Genomic DNA, 22,124 nt, shown 5'->3' on the forward strand with positions numbered 1-22,124 from the left:
AATTAGCTGAAGATGAAAGGATGGTAAGAAGACTGAACATTGCAAGCTTAAATCACTATGTGTTAGGAAAACAAAAAAAAAAGAAAAAAAGAAACTTCATAACACATTCCACTGGTTTATACCTGATTTCCCAGGAAGAACTGATAAGAAATGAAAAATGGAAGAAAGACACGATTAGTTTACAGGAAATTCTCTATATGACTCAAGAACACATGCAAACTAACACATCAGACATTCTAAATAAAGTATCTACTTCAGAGCAGGTAGCTAACCATCCGGAGACTGAATATTGAAAAATATTCAAGGCCTTTGTTTCCTTCCTATTGCTGTCTTTCTGGTCTTTTACAATCATCTACAAGTACTCAGTAAACTCTCTTAGCCAAATATTGCATATTTCATCTCAAATTGTTCCGGGTATTGAATCTAGGGGTAGAGATCTTTCTCTACAATGTGGTATTTATTTTTCTGTGACCTAAAATCATTCTGCAGATATCTTAACATGTTTCTTGTACTTCTTCAGAAGGAATAGCATGCTCCAATAAAATAACAAGGGAGGATAAAAGTGACTGAATACACTTTGGTAAAAGATTTTAAAAGTACAACACAATACCACAGGAAAATACCACTGTTTCTACGAAACTAACAGAAAATCAGCTACAGTTTAAACACTTCAGGTATCCAGGCAAAAAGATTGGCTTTTAAGGATCTGTTGTATGTATGTATGCATGCATGCAGTTAGCTTTTAGAAATTCCCATACATTGAAAACAGTTTCAGCAGTTTCAGTGAAAATAAATATAAGCAGCAGCTTTTTCCCATATTTTTAGCCTATATGTTCTAACAGGAAAAGAACCACAAATTTAGACAAGCTTAAAGTAAGAAAACATATAGTTGTCATACAAATACCTGTAAATTAATATAGCCTAGTTCCTTGTATAACCATGTCATACGAAGAATCTCTAAATTGAAAGAACTAAGAAGGTCCTTAGAAGACTTACCCTGTACTTGTTATCCCCAATCTGTTCCACTTGAAACCGCTTTGCACATTTACATTTAGCTACCTGTCTTGTAACCTGCAAAAAAACACAACTGGATGATTACTTTACTGGTAATATCACATTTCTAAATATCTGTGTAACTGGTAAACTTCAAATCACGTAGGAGTGCAAATAAAATTACTCATTAAAGAACATGACTGCAGTAGAATAGAGTGCAATCTAAGAAAGCAGAAAATGTACCTCATCTTCAATTTTGTCAGCATCTGTGAGAGGCTTGTATGCATCCTTGTTTGGATGAAGAGCTGCTACAAATTCGTAGTAGTCAATATATCCATCACCATCTCTATCAAAAATGTCTGCAACAGCACTCATTTCAAGCCGGCTTGTTGGGAATTCTGTAAGATAAAGACAACAACAAAAGCTAAGTTTTTTGGCTTTTCAATCCCATTACAATGAAAGGCTTTATCACAAACATTAAAAGGTTTTTAGACACTAAGTGACAGACAATGCTTATCAAAGAACCCAAGGACATTCAACAGAGCGAAGGAATCTTTCTGAAAAAACAATCTGGATCTTCAGTGTTACCTAGATATTGGATTAAAATGAGTATCATAGTGTGGCTTGAAGAGAGACACAGAAGCAAGAGCACAGATTAAACTGTAAGATATATGTATTATTATTTTTTTTTAACATTTTGACCTTCAAAGTGCATAAGATACCACAGATTAACAAGATAAATTGTTAGTGAGGAAAGGTCAACCAAGAATTTCACTGCTAATTAATGCAAGGCCTTCCCACTGCAGAAACATGCACGGTGTTTCGTGAAACCCTTCTTTAGATCAAGTTCATAGCAGCAGAATATTAACCCACGCAGAGATTCTCTAGGAAACGGTCAAGACGGTGAACAGGGATTAAATCATGAGTACTCATAAATTATAACAATTTGGTAGCAACTGAGTTAAATGAGTAAGTTAACCTCTTGGTGGTATCAGGGTTTTTTTCATCAACTTCTGCCAATTCATGCAAAACAGCGATGTGCACATATAGTGACTGTATTACTGCATTTTCTAAAGCAGGGGGGGAAATATACACACTACAATATTCTTGTACTAAGTAACTTTAACATGAGATGCTAAAAGCAGCCCAATTCTGATTCTTCACTGCTGAAAGCAAAAGTCTCTATAATCTGAAGATAAACGATTATTTTTAGTAGGCCCTTATCTATTGAGTCAGTTGCTAAAGGCAAACGTGATCACACAGAGACATGATGTGGAAGGCTTATGTTACCACCAACTGTGCATACCTAAGGAATACCAATCCATCAGGAAAGCTAGGAAAAGTCCCTTCCTGGTCTGATTGCTTGACATTTTCATCCTCATTATAAAGGTATATGAACACGGTCATGGTTCATGCAAACACTGGTTTCAGAAATTACATGGTTTCCTTCTATAATTGAAACTATTCCATATATAGTTCTTCAATAAAAATCATATGATCATATGAACTGATTTTGAAAATTATCTGTAGGTTTTAAGGTATGTTTTACTGTTCAGACTAATAAATCGAAAGTAATTGTTGGAGTGGCTAGTGTACTGTAGGAATGACAATCCGGGTCCAGTAAACCAGTAAACTATTAATTAGCCAATAATATAAATGTGACCTTTGTCATCTGATTCACGACGTAAAAGAACTAGAAAGTTTCTAGAATCTAGAAATATTTTCAAGTAAAATAATTATAGTTTAAGGTAATCATAATTAATGACTTTGAAAGGGAAATCTGTGACCTAACACAATAAACCACATAGGGTACACTATATAGACAGTAAGACTTCATGAGATGTTTGTTCCAAGTCCAACACTGAGTTAATTTTAAAACTTACTTGAAGAAAGAATTCCATCGATAAATTCCTGCCTTGTTATCTTTCCATCCTGATCTTTATCAATCCTCCTAAAGAAGTCCATCACACGAGACTTCTTATGGTTCATCCATCGCATGTATTTTTTTCTCCAAATATCAAAATCAAAGTTGGCAAATTCTCTCAGCTTAATAAAAAAGACAAAGAACTTTTTTCAGTTGAAATCAATCAATCTAGAAAATCAGTGAGAGAGATACTATCTGCGTTCTTTAGAATAACTGGTTCTTTGAGGACCTATATAAACACTTCAAACATCTTAACTCTCCTCACATTTAAAATGAGAATGACAGCTTTTAAAGCATGTTAAAGCACGTGTATCACAGTGTTTTCAGTTAGCTGTATCATACAATATAATACCACAAATACGGAAGTTGTTTACAGTATTTACAGTATTGACAATTTAATCCAGGGTAAACAAAATTATGCAAAAAGTATGTATATTCTTGTACAGTCCTTTTCTGACCTCTTCAAGTCTGTCCAAAGCATCATTAAGTTTTCTTCTCCTTTCCAAGGCCAGAAGCCAGACTTGCTGCCATTTGCTGACTAAAAGGTTTACCCGAGGATTTTTGGTTTCGATTTGGGCCTGGGCTGCTGATGGATATACGCCTGGTGTTGGGGAACGCTTTCCTGTTAAAACATGATAAAATGTGTAAGTCTCACCCTGTTCAAACAAAACATTCACGTTAAAGGTACTTGACCTTCCTAAAACTGCTCCTTCCTGTCCCAAATAATGAGCCCATACCCTGATATGATTCCATCTAATGGGATTTTTTTTTTTTTTTTTAACACCATTGCTGGGGAAGGACCACATGGTGGTTAAAGTATCTCTTGTCTAGTCAGAAGCAGCTAGTAGTGCCTGCACCAGTGAAGCTGCACAGTTTAAATAAAATCTTTGCAAGTCTCTCAGAGTTGCAAAGTAAACAACCTGATTTTAGAAGCAGATTCCATGTATGGGTAAATATAAAGTACAATGGGTAAGTATATCTAAAAAAACAAAAAGCAATTTCCTCACTTGATTCACTTTCCATTCAACTTCACTGAACACACTTTCTAATTGGATCCATATAATTTCACAGACAGTAAGAGCAAAATTTTGTCTCTACATCTTTATGTAAAAGAAGTTGTTTACACTTTCAGATAATGGTAGATTTGCAAAGACTCAGCACATGCACACTCTTAGAAGTTTAATAGCACATGAAAAGCTGCACACTTTAGAAAAAAGTATTCAAGAAGTATAGGACAAAATCTAAAAATACAAGTCTGCTATGAGAAGTTACCTCACAATGCAAAATGAGAGATAATTAGAAAAATCAGCCAAGAGAATTTCACCCAGTTTCACTAGAAGCTAATCAAACCTATTAGATTACTAATAATTTGTTATCTTCATAGATAGAGCAATGATGTGTGTGACCTGCCGCAAAACACTTCATTACGTACTGCCTGCTCTCCCCTTATCAAGGACAGGAATATGAGATTGTACTGGAGTGGATTCAAGTGCCTTTCTTTTATAGGTCTTTGTAACTTTATCCACATCAGGTTGTTTTCTGGTCATTTCCTCCATGAATGTCTGCAATCAGATAGAGATGGTTTTAATTCACAATACACAAAAGTGACCACAGGAATGAAAACCACATACAATAGCAAAACACCAAAGTTACAAGACTGGCACAGAAAGCCTCTTATAATGCCAGCCTCACAAAAAAGACACAGATAAAGGTTTTAGTAGGTAAGAAAAATCAACAGTGTAAGATTTTAAGACCACTATGGCCTGGCTGTTAAAGGAAGGTTACATTTAAAAAAACAGTCTGTCAGACTCCTTCATTAACTGTGTAGGGTGAGGTGACGTACTACAGAATTTTGACTCTGAGTACTCAGGTGTTCCTTGCTGTCCAGACTGCAGTTCACAAAAGTGAGACAGCTCTGGTGTGTAAACTGGGGTATGAGCATTCACTGCACCAGCAGCTCCTTCTGGCACTTCATGAATGTATTTTTGAAATCCAATCAGTAAAGCCACACTGCAACACTAGTTATAAGGCAGCAGCACTATCATATATTTCATGTGGGGTTTTTTTATCATTATTATTATCTTCCTTGTTCCTATAGGGAGTTGTAGGTTTGCTTTAGAACAATGTGGCACTGAATTTTTGTTTGGTTGGTTTTTTACCTCTTCATTGAATGAACTACGTGCACATCCTACACGTACAAAACACACAACTGAGTATCTGAAAAGGGATTTGATTATTAGGAAAGAAAATAGCTAAGGAGATTCACACTTGATTACGAAGCCTAGCTGAGATGTGAGCACCATTTGTGGAATGTGTAGGACACATATCACTTAACATGCCTTACCTGATGTTCGGCTATAAGTGCTTTAACTTCCTCAATCTCCTGGGGGATAACCTCTTTATCTTTTTCAGTAAGTGTAGTCTCTGCCCACTGCAACCAGGACAGCAAAGCTTCCAGCAGTTCCTGGTTAGCAATAAGTCCAGCCAGAGCTCCTGACAGTCTCTGTTGATGTTGTTTAGCCCATGCTAAGACCTTGATAAAAGAACCAATGCATGAGTATGTGCACATCTGAAATTCTTTAAAATGCATTTAAAATTGTTCTGATAACTGTAAACCCAGAGCTTCCTCCCAGGCCTATTGATGTTTGACTTTCAAAAGTGCTAGATGCAGTGGCTGATCACTAAAGGTGCTAGGTAACTAGAATTCCCAATTCAACACTTTTTTTTCCACAGATGTTCAGGATTAGGTGCTGTTAAATGCAGTAAATAGCACACTCAGGCAACATATTAAGAACTTTATCAAACAATAGGTATAAGTTAGTGAATCATGCAGGATTTTGGTGTCCACCTTCCTCTTGAACACTCCTGAAGCCACGCTTTGCTAACACCAGTATTTTGTTTTTCTTTAAACTTAATATACACAGAAAACACCACCTTAGCAGCTGAGAGTTTGGTACACTCTCTGAGACCTATTTGCAGCCACTTAAATAATTTGGAGATCTTCTAGATTAAGAATATGTTGGACTCAAATCCTCCTTAATGCAATTAGAAAATGCTTCAAGTTTGCCCTGTATTTTCTTTCCTTTGTAACTTTAAAGTTTGTCCCTAGAAACTACTGGCTTTCTTCACGTGGGAAGTGTCAGGCAGTATTTCCTTTAACACATACAAAGAAGCTTGACCATCTGCTTTAGTTCTTAAAGCCCTATAAGTTTTAAAATAAAACCTAGGGAAGCATGGTATTCACATCCATCACGGCGGGTATTTTAAATGTTTAGTTCTCAACAGCTGGCTCATTTCCTCCCAGTGTAACTACTATGTTAGTTGTCAGCTATGTTCCAATCAAAGATGGACTGTTGCATTGAAGATGACTTGGCATATACTGACCTCTTCAAACCTGGCTCTGATGATTGTTATCCAGTGCTTAACAGTGGTGATGGAGTCTGGGTGGCAGATAGCTAGGATAGCTTCTCCCATACCTGTTGCTTTATTCAGTTCTGCCTTTTTCTCTTCCAGTTTCTTCATAAATTCCTAAACCAGAGGTAACCATTTCAGTTACATGTTGACAAAATTTGCAAGAGAAATCTGAGTGCATAATATGGAAGGTCACGAGCCTCTCAATTGCTCGAACAGATTCAACTCGCAAGAAGCATGTTTAATTTCTCTGAGAAGTTAAAAAAGTTTATAAGGCCTATTCCACATAAAGTACTAAATGAAGCTCTAAAACTCTTTACCCCAGCTTGCCACTCCTTAAAAGCCCACCATACTGTAAATACTTGAGACACATATGCCCTTATTAAAAAAAGAAGGAATTACAGCATTTTAGAAGTGCTGTAAATCAACGATGTGATGGTTAGAATCATTATTGGCAACATTTCAGATGACTTAGTTTGTCTGTCAAGTTATTCTTCACAATATATTCTTCACAATAAACTATCAAGCTCCTAGCAGAGGCTGGAAATGTCCAACTATAATTAACATGCTCAGACAAGATGATAGAGAACTTCAGGAGCAGCTATACTAAACTAACACAAATGTGAAAACTCAGCAGCTGAGGGGGAGAGAGACAGCAAGAACAGGGGCAGAGGCTACTAATTAAGCAGCTGTTTTCAGAGGCACTGCCATGTGGGAAAAATCTTGTAAAAGCAAAAGGATGTTTACAGCTTTAGACATCCAAGCTCATAGCCATTGATATTCCTAGGGAGTCTGGCAAAGGAAAGGGTGGCAAGACCAGAATTTGGCGGGGGGACGGGACGGGACAGACAACACAACAAAAAAACTGAAGGACTTTTCCCATCCTTTATATAGTTTACATTTCTTTTTTTTTAAAATTATTATTATTGCTACTACAATGGTTTTACTATTCTGCCTATTTTGTTAAGTCTAAATGTTGTGTAAGTCTGTGTGTCTTTGTGAGCACCCTTAACTAGAACTGCCAACATCTCTCAGTGCCTAGTGGAATTGTTACATTTTAACATCTTTAATTGGGCTACAAAATGGAACCATGTCTCTGGAAGTTTAACTCTTCCTCTCTCCATCTACAAAGGGCTATTTTGGATTCCAGAAATTATGTATCAGCCAAGTCAGATCTTAGAAAATTCAAAATCACCTAAACACCATAAAAACAGATTCTACAACAACTCATAACGACATTATCCTGTGCCTTTACAAATTAAATATGAAGCTATTACAAAATAAAAGTGTGGAAAAAAAATAATCTCTTCTACCTTGTTCTAAAAGCCTGGAATAGGTAGGCTGTATATCTAAAGATATTCATCACTAACTGATTTTGACTTAAGCTTAAATTAATGTTGGAGTTTAAGACCCAATCACAATAGCAGTCCTTCTCTCATAAAAATGTGTGAGTTCTTACAGTATTTCAGTTCAAAATAGTTTTGGAAAAGTCGAGGTGGGTTGTAGTGAGAGACTACCAAAATAAGCCGGGACCAGGAGGAAAACAGGCAACAACAAGATTGTTTTTCTCTGCACAACTGTAGTAGAATATATCAAAAATCTAAATCTATGACATACTACATACAGTGTATTAAGCTTTCCCTCAGTAAAGGATACTAATTGTATTGAACTCTGTGGCAGTCCAGTGATATAGAGACATTTACAAAAGAGTAGATGGGATGCTTCTCATTAGCTAATGCAGTGCATTAACCCACTATACCTCTCAGTCCCTAGCGAGGATGGTGAGTGACAGAAACCTCTCTGCCTGAGATCGTAGAATTCATTAAATCACATGCAGTATTCAAGAAAAAAAAATAAATAATCAGTAATGGGCATAACGATGGACAGTTTGGATAAAATATCGTCCTGAAGAAACCTTTCAACAAGTAGCTGGATAGAAATGCATTAAACTATTTTACAAGAATCACAGTGATAAAAGGAAGATACATTTCATATTTACGTGAATAATGTCAGTTGTATTTTTTTGATATTAATACTGCAGTATTATTTTTAAACACCATGTCTGTATGATAAAATATTACATTTTTTCCTTATTTTCTTTTTTTTCTTCTTGAAAGCTAGTGTTACAAGCTTAAGAGAAGAGACCACTCATTCAAGGAAGATTTTGCTGCATGTGCTTATTGGTAAAGCAGCAGTGCCACAATCTTTCTTAGCTTGACGATTTTTGTATTTCTGTTATTTGGCCTTTAAGAAGAAAATGTGGTTGGGAGAACATTTTCTAAAGTCTACTAAAAAAATTTTAAGTACAGTATGGCCACATCTAACACTCAGGTTGGTTGTGTTGTGCTAGTGATTATTCTTCCCCAGCTGGACAGGGTTTCTCAGAGACAGACTTTGTTTTGGTTTGAGGTTCCAAGTTATGCTTCAGCTTTGTCAGCACAATTTTGAGCTTTGTACAGAAATATTTTGTTAATCAATCTACATTGCAGAGGGAGAAATTTAAGATTTTTTTTTTTCCCTAATGATTTCAGTGGACCTAAGATTTCATTCAGACAGTTCTTTCCTCTGTATTCAGAAAAAAACAAAAAATTAAGTAAAAGGGAACCGACGAACACCTGTGGAGGAAAGGCAGCTAAAAGACCAATTTCATTCCATCGAAGACAGCAAGTTGCTACGGCCAACATGAGTCAACATACACTGATGCATACATACATTTGCCAGCTAAAGAATAGCACCCAGTTTCCAGGGCCCTAAATTAAATCTGAAAACTTCAGAACAGTGAAGTTTGAGTACCTTGAAAACTCCCTAGTTAAGAACCATTAGATAGTTCATACCCTGCACGCACTCCTCTGCATAATAATATTCCCAAACTCAATTTAAACAGGATGCTTTTCCACTCCCCATTTCATAAGTTTTGTTATAACTTTCTTCAGAGCAATGATGAACAAATCCATTACTCTTATAATTTGTTCTATAACATTGTGGGCAATTTCATTTTTACACTATGTACTTGGTACTGTTACTACTGCACTTACAAGAAGAGTTTGCATGGGCTTAAACGTGCGTGTTTGTAGCCTCCTGTTTCGAGAGTGAAAATAGGACCTTTATGCTCCTTAGCCATCTTCCCATTTCGTTACTGCAAAGTTAAGTTTGATGGCCTACAATCTAGTATCTGCAGTACCTATGGCACTGCAATATTTCAGTACCTAATGCATGTGAAGCATGACAGCACGCTGTTTCACCATGACAAAAGGTTAATGGATGATAACATCATTCTGCTGACATTTACAAATGACCTTGAAAGAAAAGTATATGCTGTTTTGCTCAATAGTGCTAAGACTATTTTACTACTTTTGCTACTGTAGCAGTCTATTATAATTGTCAGGCAGCATATATTCCACAGAGGGGTTTGCATGTGTCTCTAAATGTTTACAGCAACTTTCTAAAGGTCCATTATTTTCTTAGTAAACCAAGATGACTCTAACAAGAGCCCAGCATCAGTATGGGCACAAATCTGTCAACTCCATTGAATTTCTAGCTTCTCTACAGAAACAGTTGCAAAAGCAAACATTGGATGCTGGATATGACTATATGGGACAGACTGCTTCCTTTCCTTTATTCTACCCTCTAACAGGCTTATTAGAATGAAGAGAACCCTCTTCATTTTCTTCTTACCCTGTGCTGGTCTATCAATGTACGTAAGGCCTCTTCATCATCTGGAAGGACCCCGTGGAAACGAAGAGCCTGCTCTGCCTCTGCCAGCCACTCCAAAAGGACATGGACAACAGAGTGGAATTCTTCTGCCTGTTAAAATGCAAAAAGTAGTCATGGTCACTCATGAGGGGATCTGACAGACACACTGCAGCTTACATAAGGAGACTGAGCCCACATCTGGAGTCATTAATCATCAGTACTGGCACATCAACTTTCCATTAAAAAGTCAATGATACACAGTAGTACATTTTCTTAACCGTAAAAATATCTCATGCTTCTCCCCAAAATTATAGGAAGCCTAAAAGCCTGTTCATGCTCTTAGCCATCTGATTTACAGTGTATTTGCAGCTCAGTTGAGAATGTCATGCCTTTATGCTGACAAATTACATGGGAGGTGCTTTCATGGACCAGCTGGAGAGATGAGAGCTGTATTTTCTGCATAGCTTAAAACACCAGTTAAGCAAAATTAATTGACAGCCCACTGGTGGCTGACCCTTTTACGTCTGGAGAAAACAAGAAAGTTCCACCTTTGGGCACAGACATATTCAGACACAATTAGTGTTTGAGGCAGCTCAGGATTGTGCCTGCTGAGAGACTGGAGAACTGCACAAACACAGTACCCTGGGAAAAGTAGGGCAAGAATTATGTACACTGTGGATACATCGCTATTGCAGGAGCCCCATCCTAGCATCAGCCCAAGCTAGTATGTCTTCACAGAGCTTTACATCTATATTATCTCAGGTTTGGAAACAACACATATGGACCTATTTGTTTGGGTACCAGCCGATACTGACACACATACACTGTTCTAGCTCCTGAGTTCTAGCTCCCGAGTTCACTCTGCAGAAGAAAAGGGGTTGCACTATGTACTTCGCTATGCACTGTAATTGTGCCAATGTAAGCAAGTTTTCAGTACACAAATTTACTTCTTTCCAATAAGGCACGAAGGGCATAAACATGATTGCAATCTCCAGCTTCCTGTGAAAGGGGCATACTTCTTCATTACCCTTCATGCTTGACTGTAACTTCAGTGATTTCCTTAGATGGTAAGGTCTTTGAAACATTTGCTTTGCATTTGTGGTATAGACTAATAGTAACGGCACTAGTAAATGCTAAGAGGCATTATTTATGTGCTGTGGTAAAGGGACGGAGACAAGGTAAGCAATGCGTGAGCAAGAAAATAAGTACTTTCAAATGGAACTAAATTAAGTTGAATGACATGAAGTGAAAATGAAATTAAATTTTTGGCAACTAGACTGCAAGGTATTTTCACTGCTTCTCATAAAGGAGATGTAGTATCAGTAATACTCCTCTACCTGCCGAAGAGCCTGTTCCAGTCGTGTTTGCTTGGATACTGACAGGGCACAAACTGTCTCCCAGCGAGTGCTTAGCTCCTGCATTTGGACTTTGACCCAAGAAGAGTCATCACGGCTGCCTTCTATCAGCTCCCTTGCAGAGCGCTTCAGAGCCTGGACACTGCTTGTTCTTTTTCCCAACTCCTTCTGGAAAACCTAGGCACCACCAAATACATTTGAAATCTTTAACTCATTAAGGCATAATTATGTAAAGAATAACAAAAAAGTACTGGTTGTAAGAAGAAATCAAAATACAGATTCAGTTCAGTCAAGAGTAATTCCATCTAAGTGATGCAAAACACAAAAGTTCTGCTTATGAGATTCCATATGAAGATATTTACACTCTACCTTATCCTAATAAAACTGGAATATGGTAGGAAAATGTCAGGCAGATCCTGAGAACCCATCCTGATGCAATGCATGGGAAATCTAGTCTCCTTATCACACTGGCTTTACACTCTTTATCAAAGCAATTGATCTGACACGCTGATTAATGCACAAGATTGCCTCGGCAGGAAAAGATCAGATAAAATGCTAACAATCAAGGAGAATGTTTGAAGTTGTAAAAACAGAAATAAAGCCCCATCTGAAGGTCTGACTGCAAGGCTGTAGATCTCACCACTTATTCATATATTTATGTAAAAGCATGTTCACATTTGCAGATGGAACAAGCCCCAGGTACATAAAGGAAGCTCTTAAAAAAAAGATATGACGATTACAGTATACCATGCCACTGAGTATGACTTGCTTGTGATATACAATGAGATTTCAGAAGCAATTCCAGCATATTTCAGGCTACTTTTTATAGACAACCCATGTTTCCAAATAATTATTTTCATGAGGGACAAAATCTCCTCCTCACTGAACAGTCTTTGCATACTGGAAGTCACTGGTGGATGAACAGAGGCACCTTCACCTCGTAAACCTCCCAGGCTCCAGAGCTCTGACTGCATGTAGCATTGGCAATACCAGTAACTTCAACAGCTGTTTCTTCTGACATACTGAACTGCGAAACTGGGGTTCAGAGGCAAAGTCCTACATCTCCTACTTGCTTCCATCTCCAAAACCATTTCGGTAACAAAATACTGCAGCTTGTCAGTGTAGGCTTCCTGGTCCATATTCTAGCTGTGTACTCCCATGCATAACTTAAGCATTGCAGCTACTTTTCTCCATTAATATACAGCAGCCCTGCAGGTTTGAAAGGCTGCTGTAGTCATGATGAGTGCATTGGACATTTGGTTAGCAGATGTGCTAAATAAAAAGCCATGTCTCCCCCAAAGATTTCCAGTAAAATAATTTTTGCCACCTCTTGTCCATACACACATATTCATAAATGCACACTTGTGATTTTTGACAAGATATTCATACACAGGATAGCAGCATTAAACAAAATTTATCTCAATACCAACTGGTGTCAATGAGTCCTTAACAGTCATTGTCTTCCACGTATGTTTTACAGCATTTTCCACTGTTGATGACATAAAACTATTTCATGTTTCTAAAAATTACAGAATAGCCAAATAAAGATAGCATTAAAATGCTACAGTTATGAGCAGTCTAGTAATTTTTAAAAAAAGAGTATTTTTGGAATTACCTTGTGATTGTCAATCAGATTCATCACTAAATCAATGTCTCCATGTACCGGCTGATCTTCTGCTAGCTGAGGTTCAATTTTGTATAACCAGTCAATGAGAGCTTGCAGAGCATCGGTAAATTGCCCCGAAAATAACAGGGCTTCCTCCAGTTTATTTTGTCTGGGGGAAAAAAAAAACAAACAAACAAAAAAAAAACAGAAACAAAAAAAAAACAGAAACAAAAAAAAAAAAGAAACAAAAACCGAACACACACACACACACACAGAGAAAAAAAATAAATCACTAACACATTTTAAGAAAATATTTTCAGCATAAAATGATAACAGCTAAGAGCTTTAAATCAGTGCTTCCCTTTTTAATTAGTTGGGGACCCCCCCCTCGCCCGCCCCAGTCCTCTTCCGTACCATCAGGAAAGTATGCATTTCTAGTATTTTACTGCTTTGGCACTCTTAATTATCAAACAAGCTAGCCACTCTGGTTTTACTTTTACACAACAGAAGCCAAAAGAAGTCTCCTAAGCCTTTTTCTTATCTGCTGAATAATTAGATTGGTTTCCATTTACCTTTCCACTGATTTTCCACAAATTGTATCCCACTTATCCCTTAGCTCACTCAGCATATCATCAAGTTTCAAATTGTCATCAGCTAAAGTGGTTTTCTCTTTCAAGGAGCGTCCAGTCCTGTTTGTGGTATCATACACAGAATGTTTGGCACCAAGAGATTTCTGGAATTCCTATATATGTGGAAGAAAAAGAAAACACCCTTATAGCATTAACTGCTTACAGGCCACAGTTAATTAATCTTTGACATATTATTTGCAATGGAAGTTGTAGATGTTGCTGCAAGAAAATTTTAAATTTACTGCAAAATTTCTAGTCTTCCAGTGCCACAGTACACCTGAAATTATATGGGGCTTGATACTTGCAGAGCCTCTGCGTTTTGTCCCTCTCCAGGAATGTAGCTCTATGCCTACTGGAAAAACTTCCGGAAGATCCCTCCTTCAGTGAGAGCAATGATTCCTGTCCTACCATAATATCCTTATTTTTCAGCAAGGGGCTACCTGGTGGTCAGAAGAATGTGAAAGAACTGCTACTTTGGGAGCCATGAACTGAGCAGTCTTCACACTACATTTTTACATACTAAGATTTCAAGCCAGTGTAGAGCATCCCAAGGGCTACAAAGGTAATTGTTTTAGCTCAGCATAGTCAGGCTGGGAAACCTCCAACCACAAGCATTTAACCCTCCTAAGATTGAAGCATACTATAACTGGGAAGAATTGTATGCCAAAAGTATACAGATCCAGGCACAAGAAGCAGCCAGGTGACATGCCAGTAACACAGTTTGGGCTGGAAGTCATGATCACAAGCAGGTTTCTGTGATCCAGGGACTTTGGAAGATGACAGTGACACAGCAGTTGCATCTGCCTGCCAACTCTGACAGCTCCTTCTGCACAGAGCCCCTGGAAGCTTTTCACAGGCACAGAGAAGCACACAGAAACACAGCTCATCTGATACTGCAGAGGAGTTAACCGACTGACAGAGTAAATAATTAAAGAAACACTGCCAAAACACAAACCCAGCCCTACACAGCAGCTTTTAAAATGTAGCAATGCTCAAAGTGTTTTATTTCACACCTTCATGAACTGCTAGAAGGAAATCAGTTAATAAAAAACATAAAATAAATCACAAGTTTGCTTTTGGAAACTCCTATATACAGAATCAAATATATATTATGGGGTTATTTTTGTCACAAAAAATACTAGGCCAAAAGAGTTTTTGTTTAGCGTTTGCTGAAACAGATTTTTCATCTCGTTCTCAGAGCAATGTTCAGTATCATCAAATCCAGCAAGGAAATTATTACCACTTACAACTTATAGTAATTCCTCAGGGTGCATAAAGATTGCAAGGATTCCTCATGGTCACTGTTGGCACATGCATGGCTGTTCCACTCCAACTGGCAAGCTGTTCCCAGCTGGCCTGCACCAACCTGTACCACGGTACCTCACAACTCTTCCACCAACTTTCCCATGTGTCCACCTAGTCATCTGCTCTTTTTAGATGTGAAAGTGTGTCAGGGAAAGCTCAACTGGAATGGAGGTGTCTTAAGTAGGAGGTAGGCTTTGAGTTATGCCATGTAGACAGTATGACAACTTTACCTAGGGTGATTCAAGGTTCCTTTTTTAAAACTTGCTTAGTATTTTGCACTGTACTGTCCTTACTTTAGGGTTATTTCAGGATCCAGAAGGAACTGAGGATCAAAATTCATTATCCAAAAAAAAAAAAAAAAAAAAAAAAAAAAGGAGAATTTGTTTTGTAATTCAGCATTTCCTTACTGCTTACTGTCCTTTCATTTTCCTCATATAAAACAAGGAAACACACTCACTTTAAGAAAGAATACAAACACCATTGTCAAGCTAGAACTACAATAAAAATAAAAAGAATTTTCAAAATGAAAATAAACGTTTTTTCATAAAAGTTCCTTCCATACAAACAATATGTCTGTGCTCCTTTTCTTTGATAGGGTTTATTAATTACTTACCAGTACATGCACAGTGTTACTTGATTTGCACAAGGCAACACAATGAAATTGCTGCCACAGAAGGATCACACAGGAAAAATCGATTTAAAGGTGAACGAAGGCTTGCAGTCAATTAATTCTTTGAGCGACTACAAACATGACACTAAATCTACTTTCATTTGATTTCACAGAGGTGTAACAGAGAGTAGATTTTGGTTTAAGCTGCCAGCAGCAGACAGGCAAGATGAACGAAATCTCAGTAATTAACTACCTACCTTCCATCTAAGGAAGATGGGAACATACAGATAAAATTAGCCAGGTTCATAAAAGTGTACTGCAAGGAACAGGCAGCATTAGCACAAGAATGGATTGGGTGACCTAGTAAGGGTTTTTCCATTCCCGACTTCTAAAAATGAGAAAAAATTTCTGATAAACAGACCATGAATAACCCCCAAAAGTCCCTGGCAACACACTAGGTACGAGTGAGAGAGAAAACATATTATCTTGGCTTTTCTCTTTCAGGGCCTTCTTTTTTTGGCAGTAACAACTGGCAAAGAGTGAGTCCAAATTATTGCTTACAGAACACACAGAGCACATATTCAGTTCAGTTAACTAAATGGAGCTAGGAAACCTTCAAGGCTGGACAGAAAAGACAAAGACAGACACAGGGGGTACATGTGGGAGTGGAAGGAAAAGACTCAAAATACAAGGAAGGACACTGCAGTGTTGGGAGGTATGACAGCTCATTAAAAAACAATTGAGTTGATTTCTTGGGGCGCTTGTTTGAAGTTTCAAGTCACAAAGTTCACAGAACTCCCTTTCTCACACACATTCATCTTCTTCCTCCAAACCACCAGTTTCAACCCTAATGTCCCTGTGCCACATTCCATCCCATTCCTTAATGGGAAATGAGATTCAAGCAACTTAAGTAGCTATTCTCTGCAGGCATTTTATACAAAAAGAAGCTGGAGAAAAGATATCTGAGAGAAGTGATAAGTCTGCCAATCCACGTGAGGAAGTTTGGGCTCATAAAATGTACTGCTGTAGGTATAAAGAACAAGTGGGATTATCAAGTTTAACATTTCAGAAGAGGGGAGGAGAATAAAGGTAGAGAGTCAAACCTCAGGACCTTAAAGGACCTCAAAGCACAGTCACATACTTGTGAGCAGTTTGAACTTTATAAAGAAGAGAGGAGTAGAAGGATTAAAAGATTGATAGAGTCAGAGAAGGCAAGAAAGACTATCTTAACAGAAAGATTCCCCCCCCCCAAGATCCCCCCCCAACTTCCCATCACTGACTTCAAATTCTGGCAACAGCAGCAATCTCAGAACAAACTGAAATTGCAGACTTAGCATAACAGCATGTTAATGTAGGTTTTATCTAAAAGTTTTAACAGCAAACATAGGTAAAACTGTTTTTGCTTGACCAACAGCCAACTTCCCCATATTAAAGGGGAGTATTTTCCTGGTTGACAAATAATACTTAAATCATCATGTAAACTGAGAGATGACAAAAATATAAAGCAGACAGATGCAGTAACCCATCATTAGTATACATGGCAAAACTTGTCAGAGGTAAAAGCAATCATCAGAAGCGACACTGACAGGGAAAAAATTAGATATGCAAACCCTATTGTGCAGAATGAAAAAATAAGATTAAATGGAGAACAATAAAACTGACATGAAAAGTAGAAGTCAACATATGCCAAAATGTAGAAAAGTGAATGATCTTTCTATACTCTGATGAAACTGCTCCAAGTTAAATCTTGGGACACAGTCTGCCTCTGAAGATTCTACCACTCAGCCACTTGATCCTCCATAATGTATTATTCTAGGCTCTTTACAAAAGTAAAAATTAAGCGGAAACTTCTTCTGTCCTTCCTTTTGCTCTGTGTCTGATGGAACTACAGAGCTTTTACATTATCATTATTTGTTTGAAAAGCCAGGTCAATCAGGGAGACTTACATTTTCACCTACAGTAGCTGGGTGTGTGGAAAGCTGGTCCTAGAATTTTGAATCCCATGAAGAAAACAACCTTTGCTAGTAATGGTGTGATTGTACTTTCTAGAGGATTTCGTTAATATTTCCACTTGACACAAAAAGCAACTGCCAATCAAAATACAAGATTAGTTTTCAGTTTTGAGATCATCCTGTAGTATTAAGAAGAAAATCCCAACCCAAATAACTGGATGCTAAATTTGTGGCTTAAGGATTGAAAAAAGCCTGTAATAAAACCTCTTCAGAGATTCCTATTCTGAGATAGCATTACTTTGTTTTTTAAAGTTTCCATGGTGCTGTATTATTATGTCTTTCCTCTTCATAGTTAACAATTCCCCCACAGATCAGGTACTGTGAAAAGTTTTTTTTCACTCCCCACCTGTAACACACGACCATTTAATTAGATGTTAATAAGCATTCCACTGTAGTGAGGCCACAAGTCTACTTCCTCTGCTGACTGAACAGTACAAAGCTGACAGAGTTTCCTACATTTCACTGGGCACTTTGCATTTCATCACTCATAACTCACCTTATGCTGTGCAAGCTGCATCTTTATTTTGTCAGGGTCATTTGCAATTTCAAGATCTGAGTCCAAAGATTTCTCTGACTCTTCCAGCCATTCCATAAGTTTGTGCCAGGCTTCATGGAACTGCAGAAAAGCAAGATTTGCATGGACTTTAAAATTCACCGGTTCATAAAGTAGTCTGAAAACATTAAACCCCAACCAATTCTCTACAGGCCAAACGAGTACTCTGCAGACTTTGGAAAGATTTCCTGCGCTTTTTCTCCCTGGTCTCTCAAACAGGACTAGCCCAATCATGTGCCCACTGGACTTAGTCTCCCTTCTCCTAAGTGAATTAGCAAACTTTTATGTGCATGATCTGCATACGCAGTATGACAGAGACATATTGGTAACTTCTGTTGATGCGTTGGTCATTTAGATTCCTATGTTTTTAGTAATGAATAGTAAATACAGCAAGAATGGGGCTTAGCTATTGCCTATATGGGACAACAGCAGTAAACCACTGTGGAAAATTCCTGTCTGGATGACTGCTGAAGATCTTTCCTGAGATGCTCATAAATGCTCTCATTATATCAAATAGTATCTTGACGGGCAAGGAACAGATTCTGAATCTTCCTTCCTGTCTCAACAAGAGAGTGCTTCAGGGAAGGAAGCAGGGAAAGACCAAAGATTCAACCAGCTTTCACAAAGTGGCATCCCTTTGGGATTATATTTTCTAAGCTGGTCATTTCTCTCTTTGCCTCTCTTTTGAAAATTCTTCTTGCCTGGGCTGCCTACACATGAAAGCACAAGCAACTAGTTCAGAAACCTCTCAAGGCTCCTGGAACCTGTTTGTCCAGGGCTGTGGATCAGGCCTTGACAGTAGTACCCTTCAGTACTCCTTCCCCACTCTACACAGATAGTTGTCGTCCCAAATTAATAACTTATTGTATTCAGCTCTGTAAATGGATATGGAGATGAAATCCATCTCATTGCAGAACTGCTGTGTACGTGAATGTACAAGAAAAACTGCTGGAAAATAACATTTATTTGGCTTATGGGCTAATTTATTCCTCAGAGAAGTTCTTACTCTTATGAGCTGAGTGGCAGTAGCAGCGAACATGGGAATGTGGTTTGGCTGTGAACATGACCAGATCTCGAATGGTCATGTTCACTTGAATAAAAAGAAGCTAGAACTTCCTACTGATGTTTAAACATGTTACATTCCTTTCACACATTTTGCATCTTATCATTTATGTTCCTCAGTGAGGGGAACATGAATCTAAGGGAAAAAAAAAAAAGAATACTCCCTGGTAAGGAAAGCTGTGTGAAAAAACTTCCCAGGTTTTTTAAGGAAATAGAGATATCTTACCACACAGAAGATATTGGACTAGTAACTAACATAAGAGATTGAGGAAGTGATGAGTATTATTCAGGGCACAATGTAAAGCCATGAAGAAAATACTAAGGATTACTCCCACAGATTAATGAAAGGGGTTCATCACATTCTTTAAAATACAAGGGGTTGATTGTGAAACTTCTTTCTGAGGACAGATGGCACTAATATACATCTGGAAGCCATACTGTAACTTTCTTCTTTCAGATTATGCAGTATTGCAGACAGAAGTCACTGCTTGGGTTGAAAATGATGCTTTCACCTCACAAATGAAGTGCTTTATGATTGAATCACAGAAATTGCTCCACTAACTCAACAGTGTCTGTTACACTAAACCCAGACTTACTTGAAAGTGGTTTAAAGCACCATATTCTTCAAGAGTCTGGATGCAATTACAAGTAAGTTCAAAGAGTTCTACAACAGCTGTTGTCCGATTACCTGTTTGGCTCTTTTCCTTGCATCATCCAAAGCTCTTCCCCTTTCAACTAAGCGTTGAACTACTTTTTCCCATCGACTCTGTACACTAATCAGCAAATTCTTAATAAGGACAACATCCTGTTTCTGGCTGAAATATTTCAAATGGGTTCCAGTTTTGTCCAGCTCTATGATCTGATCTCGATGAGAATTCACTTCTGTGGCAAAAACCTTAGAAAAAAGGGAGAAAATTACTCTAAATACTGCGTTGCTCAAGCACTGGGTAAACACTGAAAAAAACCAGTCTGATAAAGAATGATGTAGCGAGAAAGACTATAAAATGCAATTTTAAAACAAATTAAATGTTTCTCTGAGTGTCAGCATTACAGGGTTCATTTGGACATTGTTAAAGTATCTCCAGAGAGTGGGAGAAAAACATTACACATCTGTTTCTTTACATACCTTGTGTTCATCAATTTGAAACAAGACAGTGTCCAAGATAAGACTTGGCCGAGAAGCTGCAGTTAGAGTTTGCTCAGCCTGAGTAAGCCAATTGATGAAATCTTGAAGTGAGTTGTGGAACTCCATTGCTAAATTGAGGGCTTCTTCCAGTTTGGTCTGTAAAGATAGGTCATGCTTTAATAGCAGCTGATACTGTGCAGGGGCTTCAGCCAAGTAAACCATTTTAGTTCAGCATTTTGGAGTAAAGCATTTTAGTTTAGCATTTTAAAACATTTTTCCACCTCAAAGTTTCTGAGTTTTAAAATAACGGCCTACATTTGAGCATATTAAAGGAGATGGATAGAAGAGTAACAGTAAAATTATGTATAGTAGATGAGTAGAAAATAGAGCACCTAGTATCAAGATAAAATTTTCCACATTACAACATTACATTTTCTACTACTTAATCCTCATGGGACACATGGATTCATCAATTTTGATACAAAACCAGTAAAATCTCAGAAATCTAAGGTGGCAGTGCACTTGGAAGAGCCCTAAAGAGGTCATCTAATTTATTCTCTTGCACTAAACAAAGAACCAGTTTGCCTAGACCACTTCTTTTTAATAAAGCCTAACTGTCATTTAAGTTGCCTGAACCAAGACTAATTTTGGATACAGAATTTTTGTTGATCATGAGATAGCAGTCAGAGATTTTCAAACAATTGTACTGTTGGCCTAGCTGAGTACTCCAGCCTTACAGCTTCCTGCAAGAAGGTGCTCATATTGGGTATTAATTAGTTTGACATTCTTAAATTACAGTCACCTTAAGAGACACCAGCATTCTTACTTTAAAATATAACTAAGTTGTGAGTTAAATATTTGTGCTTTATACACATTAGGGCTGTACAGGGAGTTCCTCTGTTTGTAATTATTGATACTCTTCATTTTTGATTAAGGTAGAATAAATGGACTACACTTCGTGAAGGAATGAAAGCTAAATGAAATTAATAATAAGAAAATGTATGTTGCATGTCAGTGAAATCATGCTATTGATCTACGTTAGAACAGAAGGTAGTCACTTGAAGTAAGTGGCACAAGGCCAAGTGTTTGGGAATTTTAAGAAAAAAAATGGATAAAAGCCAGGAAAATTAAGGCAGCAATTCTGTACTGAGGAGATAAACTTGAATGATCAAATAATGTTTTTCACTCTTTCATGTCTATGATTACTGTAATAAAAACCAGAAAAGCCAAATCCTACCAAATGAGCATTATCAGTATCAGTTAACATACTTCTATGGAACAGACTTGTGCCATGCTCACCCGCCCTCCCCCCCAAATTATGGATAATCCACTTCTTGAATCCCATTTTTTCCCAGTACTTTCTAAACATACCAATGAATTCTGCATAACTGTCTCTACAATTGGTTTTAAATCTAAAAGATCAAGCAAGTATGCACGCATAAAAGGACTGAACATTAACATCCTTAAATACATGATTTACACTTCTATTTTTATGTAAAAACACATACTTTTCTTTCACTGAGCTTTGTTTGTACTGATTCCCATTTTTCTTTTAAGTTATTTATGTCCTGCTCAACGTTTGTTTCAGCAGACTCTGGGCATCTTGCAAGCATCTGCTGGCCTTTCTGCATTAGACACTTATATGTCTCTTCTTTGGCTTCAAAGGCGGCACAGAGTTCCTAAACAAAGAAAGCACCAAAAAATAAGTCAGGTAGAAATTCAATACTCTTTACAAGTCCTAGTATAATATTTATTCCTCCCCCAACATTTAGCGGGTATGATTAAGACTAATAAAGGAAACATATGTAATTCATAAAAAGTCAAATGAGCAAAGGAAGGGCCCAA

At 37.6% G+C, this 22,124-nt stretch overlaps 1 protein-coding gene across 3 annotated transcripts in view; it reads right to left on the minus strand.

Annotated features, from left to right (window-relative positions):
- Positions 1 to 22,124, minus strand: part of DST (dystonin) — a 306,520-nt gene that overhangs the window by 12,483 nt on the left and 271,913 nt on the right. For all 3 annotated transcript variants that reach the window (XM_010566374.1, XM_010566375.1, XM_010566376.1), the window contains 16 exons: positions 21,788 to 21,958; positions 20,280 to 20,435; positions 19,842 to 20,048; positions 18,035 to 18,154; positions 13,555 to 13,724; positions 12,992 to 13,151; positions 11,359 to 11,553; positions 10,004 to 10,132; positions 6,302 to 6,445; positions 5,262 to 5,450; positions 4,350 to 4,479; positions 3,376 to 3,539; positions 2,877 to 3,039; positions 1,237 to 1,391; positions 997 to 1,071; positions 123 to 140 (listed from right to left, as the gene is read on the minus strand). In XM_010566374.1, coding sequence (XP_010564676.1) covers positions 123 to 140; positions 997 to 1,071; positions 1,237 to 1,391; positions 2,877 to 3,039; positions 3,376 to 3,539; positions 4,350 to 4,479; positions 5,262 to 5,450; positions 6,302 to 6,445; positions 10,004 to 10,132; positions 11,359 to 11,553; positions 12,992 to 13,151; positions 13,555 to 13,724; positions 18,035 to 18,154; positions 19,842 to 20,048; positions 20,280 to 20,435; positions 21,788 to 21,958 — 2,346 coding nt within the window. The remainder of the gene's footprint in view (positions 1 to 122; positions 141 to 996; positions 1,072 to 1,236; positions 1,392 to 2,876; positions 3,040 to 3,375; positions 3,540 to 4,349; positions 4,480 to 5,261; positions 5,451 to 6,301; positions 6,446 to 10,003; positions 10,133 to 11,358; positions 11,554 to 12,991; positions 13,152 to 13,554; positions 13,725 to 18,034; positions 18,155 to 19,841; positions 20,049 to 20,279; positions 20,436 to 21,787; positions 21,959 to 22,124) is intronic.

The sequence above is a fragment of the Haliaeetus leucocephalus genome, unplaced genomic scaffold, assembly GCF_000737465.1.
Source record: "Haliaeetus leucocephalus isolate CR32 unplaced genomic scaffold, Haliaeetus_leucocephalus-4.0 Scaffold207, whole genome shotgun sequence".
NCBI lineage: Eukaryota > Metazoa > Chordata > Aves > Accipitriformes > Accipitridae > Haliaeetus > Haliaeetus leucocephalus.